The sequence below is a fragment of the Mesoplodon mirus genome (genome assembly GCF_964341445.2).
Source record: "Mesoplodon mirus genome assembly, chromosome: 4".
Classification (NCBI taxonomy): Eukaryota; Metazoa; Chordata; class Mammalia; order Artiodactyla; family Ziphiidae; genus Mesoplodon; species Mesoplodon mirus.
In genome coordinates this window covers 44,150,434-44,156,162 of record NC_138979.1, presented here as the reverse complement: position 1 = coordinate 44,156,162, position 5,729 = coordinate 44,150,434, and the positions used below count along the sequence as shown (strand labels likewise).

At 39.6% G+C, this 5,729-nt stretch overlaps 1 protein-coding gene across 1 annotated transcript; it reads right to left on the bottom strand.

The window, feature by feature from the left end:
- Nucleotides 1–856: 856 nt before the first annotated feature.
- Nucleotides 857–4,916, bottom strand: LOC309802637 (M-phase phosphoprotein 9-like). Its single transcript, XM_082618349.1, has one exon. It carries the CDS (start codon nucleotides 4,817–4,819, stop codon nucleotides 1,259–1,261), a length of 3,561 nt encoding a protein of 1,186 aa, XP_082474475.1. The 5' UTR covers nucleotides 4,820–4,916; the 3' UTR covers nucleotides 857–1,258.
- Nucleotides 4,917–5,729: the final 813 nt, after the last annotated feature.

The window sequence follows — 5,729 nt, the reverse complement described above, 5'->3', positions numbered from 1 at the left end:
ATCTGCAATAACAAATACACTTTAAGGCAGAGAAACAAAGACAGCTCCTGCAGAGTTCAATTGTGGTCGCTCCAAACCATACCAGTTCTTTTAATTTCTTGTGATGCATTTTCCATTTTATGTTGCTGCTGGTTGTTCTATTCTCTGATATTTCTTTAGTCTATTGCCTCCTGAATTTGGCTGGAAATTCAGACTCTGAATGGTTTGAAACCACACGCATCAGATTTGTTTCTGTGTGGTTTGTTGTAAAAATGCAGTGGCCTCCTCTCTTCTAATACCTCTAGCTTTCGAGAATAATCAATAATGACAAAAATTGGTTATCAAATCCCATCAGCTTTTTTCCTTAAGAAAATTTCCTAAATTTTGTTCCTACTCTCAACCCCAATTTTAAATGAGCTTTCTCAGTTGCAAGGACCAGAATATAATTTGGTTTACTTCAGGCAAAGAGGATTTGGGGGATAGCACGTAGAAATGAAGATGATGAGAATCTTGACCATGGAGATTTGGCTCAAAGCAAGGTTCAAAGTGGTCAGAACTTGCTTGGGGAATGTGAAGTTCATTCAGGATCCAATATGCTTCTAGAAACCAAGGTACCTAGCCACCAAGAATTTATTGATCACAGCCCTACTGTTCCACCACACAGTGATTCTGCCTCTATGTCCTCTCAACTTTCACTGTGACTTCTATCTAACTCTTTCTCTATTTCTCAAGTTCCTCAAGTCACAAGGTCTAATTCTACCGCCACCATTGGTCATGGCTTTTATGCCAGACTATCCCACTGACTACTAACCAAGTCTATAGACAGGCTATTCTTAGATTAAGCACCCATTCTTTTTTTTTTTTTTTTTTTGCTGTTCTTAAGCATTTATTTAAAAATAAAAGAATCATATTCACAACGTAGAACAAGTTTATAAAATTGGTGTGCAAAGTTAATGGTAAAAGGATAACACTATTTGTTTAGAAACAAAGCTGTCTCCCCTATTTACATTTCCTTATTCTTGATATAAATTGGATACATATACTATTTAAAAATAATACTTTTTAAATAGTAAAATATACAAGAGATTCCTGAGCATAACAAAAATATCTTGAAAATATGTGGCCATTTGAAGTATAAAATAGCAAGTGTAAAGAATAGCATGATTGTAAAACTACTGTGTGAAAGCTTATAAACAGTATAAAATAGTTTGCCTTTTCTGAGTGCATAATTACACATTAGTGCAAACAAAACTGTCTCAAAATTTAATGGCTACAAATCTCAAAGATTTGCAGAGGTGCGCAAAACATGAAATTTCTTTAATGTCATACGAACTGAACCCAGCTCTCGATTAATCTTCTCCAAACGATCTTCCAAAGCTTCCTGATTCAGTCTCGTCTGCAGCGTGCTTCGTCCTCCAGTGGAAGGCATTCGGCTCAGTGCTGCCTCAATCTGGTCTTTTTCTTTTGTAAGTTCATCAAAAAACCGTTCCGTTTCAGCTAGGGTCCTAATTTTTGCTGTATACTCAAAATCATTGCCCTGTGGTGGTACGTAGGCAGGCTTACACTGCTCATAGCTAACTGATTTATTCTTCTCCCAGGCTGATCTCACAGAGACTTTCTTCACTCCACTTGGCAACGGTTCGGGGAAAGAGCTATGATTAACATGGATGTCAGTGGTTTTTTCTGAGTATTTTTTTTCTTCTGTGTCATCTAGAGGAAGAAACTGGAGTTGTTTCCTTGGATTGGGACGTTGTACTGTAGACACAGGAACAATATCTAAATCATCCAAAAGTATATCAAATCGAATCGGGCTGCTTTCATTTTTGCTAAGTAGATGACTAAATCCTGGGGACAAATTTTCTTTAGGGGATCGCTTTGGACTATAAGCCACAGTCACTGGTGTTAACATAATCTCTCTTTTTGTTGGAGTACTTGATTTACGATTTGAAGGTGGTAAAGATGACGATCTCTGTGAAGCAGAATTAAATCTCTTTTGTCTTTGCTGGGCACCTTTCTCTGGGGACCGACTTGCATTGACTGAAGTGTCGGTTAGCCGAGGAGTCACCAATTTATTTGAGGTATCCTCTTTCTCTGTCTGTGTGCCCCAATTTTTAAATACTTTTTCTTCATCAAGTTCTTTCAAAGCTTTCATGATTGGTGGGTCTGAAGTGTCTCTTTGTTTTTTTATCAATAAACTTGTTGGTGAACTTCCAGGTGAAGGATCCTTTTCCAGAGGAGAATGGTACCCAGGAGGGCAGGTGGCCTCCGGCGGGCTGGCTGCCTCGCTGGCCCGCATGTCCAGAGGCTGCCCGGTGAAGATGGAATGTTCTGCTCCTGGGATCAGCCACTTCCGTCGGCTGACGTCGGAGCTTGCCAGCGTGTTGGCACGTGAGGGTCTCATAGGAGTTTTAGAATTATGACGAAGACTTAACATATTTTCATGCTCTACTTGCTTGACCTGAGCTTCAAGTTTTGAAATTGTTCTTTTCAAATCAGAAATCTGAGTATGTGCATCAAGCAATTTGTTCTCAGTTTTATTTAATGTATCCTTTACTCTTTCGTGTTCTTTTCCAAGGGACTCATACTCTCCTAAAAGATCTTGAAACATTTTATTTTCTTGTTTTAGTCTTGCTTCTTTATCATCTGAGAGTTTGTAAGCATTCTCAAATGCCTCTTCTAAATCCTGAAGTCTAGATTTCAGTCGAATGATGGTATTGTCTTTTTCTTTATTACTCGTTCTCATTTCCTCAATTCGTTCCTGCAAAATTGTGGAGGCACTGCTGGCTGCACTGAAGCGTTCTCTAAGATCACTCACTTCTATTTGCAGCAAGTTATTCTTATTTTCAAGTGTTCTCACATGACTAGTAGCTTCATTCAGAGCACTATCTAACTGGCCACATCTGTCTACAAGAATTTGATTGGTTTTCTTCCAATCTTCAACTGCAGGAATTTCTCTTGCCTCCAGTTTCTGTTTCAAACTATTTATTTCTGACTCATAATAAGCTCGAAGATCTGCAATGTGTCGAGCATGCTTTTCCTTCAGGTTCTGCCTAACCTTAGACAATATCACAGGATCTTCCAGGGACGTCAGTGAAATGCATTCTGGGACAACACTGGCTGTACCTGGAAGCTGGGACTGACTGACTGAGGCAAAAGGTACCAGGCCAGTGTTTTCTTCATCTACACTGTTGACTGAGATGTCGTTACTACCAATAGTATATACTGCAGGAAACGTGGAACTGGTCCTACTTTCATTTTGGAATGCATGATTTTTCCAAGAGTCCACTGGAGAAACTTTTGTATTTGAAGGATATTTTGGGAATCCAGGTAACTGAGAAGTAACATGACTTGCTTGTGAAAACGAGTCTATGTCAGAGTGACTAGCCATACTAGGTTCTAGAACAGAGTCCGGTGAGAAGGATATTCTGTCATCAAGGGCATTCAAAAAGCCATGTGGCTGAATCCCTGAAATCTGCTGACTTGGCTTCAGGTGTAATGTTGGGTCTAGAGTCAGTACCTCCGGTGGATGATTTGGGTTGGAAGCAGAAGGGAGATTCCTCTCAGGTAACTGCTTGTTTTCCCTCTGTTTTTTATAATAAATATCCTTCAGTGATGGTAGCTTCATCTCATTACTAGTATTAGACTGGCTTGGTGATATATCCATGGAGGAGGCTGGAGCAAACGTCTTCTCTAAAGTCTCAGGCAAAGAGTGGTACATGTCCTCCTCCTCCAGTTTCCAGTAAGTCAGTCCTGTTCCTGAATCAGACATCCAACAATTTGGACTCTCATCTGGTTTGTTGAGGTAAAAAGCTCGAGAATGTGTAGCAGCAGTGAAATCAGATTTCTCAATTGGTGATTTTTTGGTTTGCTCATTTCCTTGCATAGATTTTGAACACCCCTCTTCTTTATGTGCTCTCTTTGGTTGGTTCTGCCTCAGCATTTGAGCCCATGATGTTATAGATTTATTATCTGTTTTTCCACTGTATACTTCCGAAATCTTATTTTCACCAAGAAAACTGTGTTCAAATTCACCAGGAAAAATGGGAGTATCTTCCTTTAAAGATGCACAAAACTCTTCATTTGTATGTATACAAAAACTCTGGTTTTTCACACCATCTACAAGTGACTCCGTTTGCACCACCGGTGCTCCAGCCTGTCCTTTAGAAACCTCTGCGTGCTCCATGAATTCTTGAGCGTCCTTAGATTTGTAGGTATTTAGTTCTGAGGCACAAAAGGTACCATACCCACTGCTCACTGAGCTACTATCCACATTGCAGTCTGGTTGTGACATGGATGTTTCTTGCTGCATTTCAGGTTCTTTAGACTTGGGATAACTGAAAACAGATTCATTTCTCTCACTGTTTTCAGAAAAAAAACCCATTTGACTTTCTGAAGATATCTGTCTGCTTAAAGAACTTCTATCACAGGAAGCCCAGGAAGCATTATTGGTCTGTAACTTGACTAAATTTTTTATCTCCTTCTGTATACGTTGAATTTGGTTGTGGAACTGTTCCTGCTGGGCAACTATCTGCTCTTGGCATTGTTTTTCCACCAAATTGAATAGTTGTAACCACCTGGTCTCACAGTTTTTCCAAAGTTCCGAATCAGTCTTTCCACTGTTTTGTAGCTCTTGCATTAAAGAGGTTAGGACTTCAACTGTACCTTGAATTACAGACGGTCTGGTCTTCCCTGAGAAAGAGGATACCCCATTTGTACTAAGGTGGGGACTACTTCTATTAGTACTTAAGTTCAGTCCAAGAGAATGGGGAGAATTTCTTATATCAGATTCTACAGAAGATGAAGCTTTTTGTAAGGGTTTCCCCAAGTCAAAATCTTCCATAGCGTACAGAAGTTGTTACTCTCTCTCACTGGAAAATGTAGGTTCTTGCACTGTTTGAAGAAACTGAATCTGAGTCATCTTCAGATGCTTCATCGTCTAAAGGCATTTTCAGCTGCTGACATTCAGACTGTGAAATGTCTGAAGGTCCCAGGAGAGTCTGGCCGCCGTTCCCACTGCCGATGTCACTGTCGGGCGAGCGCCTCTCGCGACCGTTAAACTCGAGGGAGCGTGCGCGCGCCCGGCGTCTTGGTTGCGATTGGATCCCATTCTTTTTTTAAATCACTTGATTGAGGTATGATTAACATACAAAAAAGTACTTATTTAATTAACACCACTTGATGAGATCAGAAATATATATACATCCATGAAACCATCACCACAATCTATGCCATAAACATACCCAGCACCACCAAAACTGTCCTCTCACCTTCTTTATTTATTATTACTATTTGTGTATGTGATAAGAACATTTAACATAAGATCTACTCTCTTAGCAAATGTTTAAGTATACAATACAATATTATTAACTATAGGCAGTATGCTGTACAGTAGATCTCTAGGACCTTTTCATCTTGCATGACTGAAACTTTATACCCTTCGACTAATAACTCCCCATTTCCCACTTCCCCCAACACCTAATAACCACCATTCTACTCTGCTTCTCTCAGTTTGACTATTTTAGATTCCTCTTATAAGCAGTATCATATAGTATTTGTCCTTCTATGTCTAGCCTATTTCACTCTGCATGTCCTCTAGGTTCATCCATGTTGTCACAAATGTTAAGCATCTATTCTTGATCTAACAGATAACTATCTGTATTGACGTGATGCTTTATGTGAAAGAGGGTTATAGCCGGAATCCTATAAAAGGAAAATATAAGCAAGGTAGTATATTGAGGCTTGTCCTACCA

What these genes read in the sequence shown, in the direction of transcription:
- LOC309802637 (XM_082618349.1), bottom strand. Translation starts at nt 4,819, where the DNA reads ATGGAAGATTTTGACTTGGGGAAACCCTTACAAAAAGCTTCATCTTCT.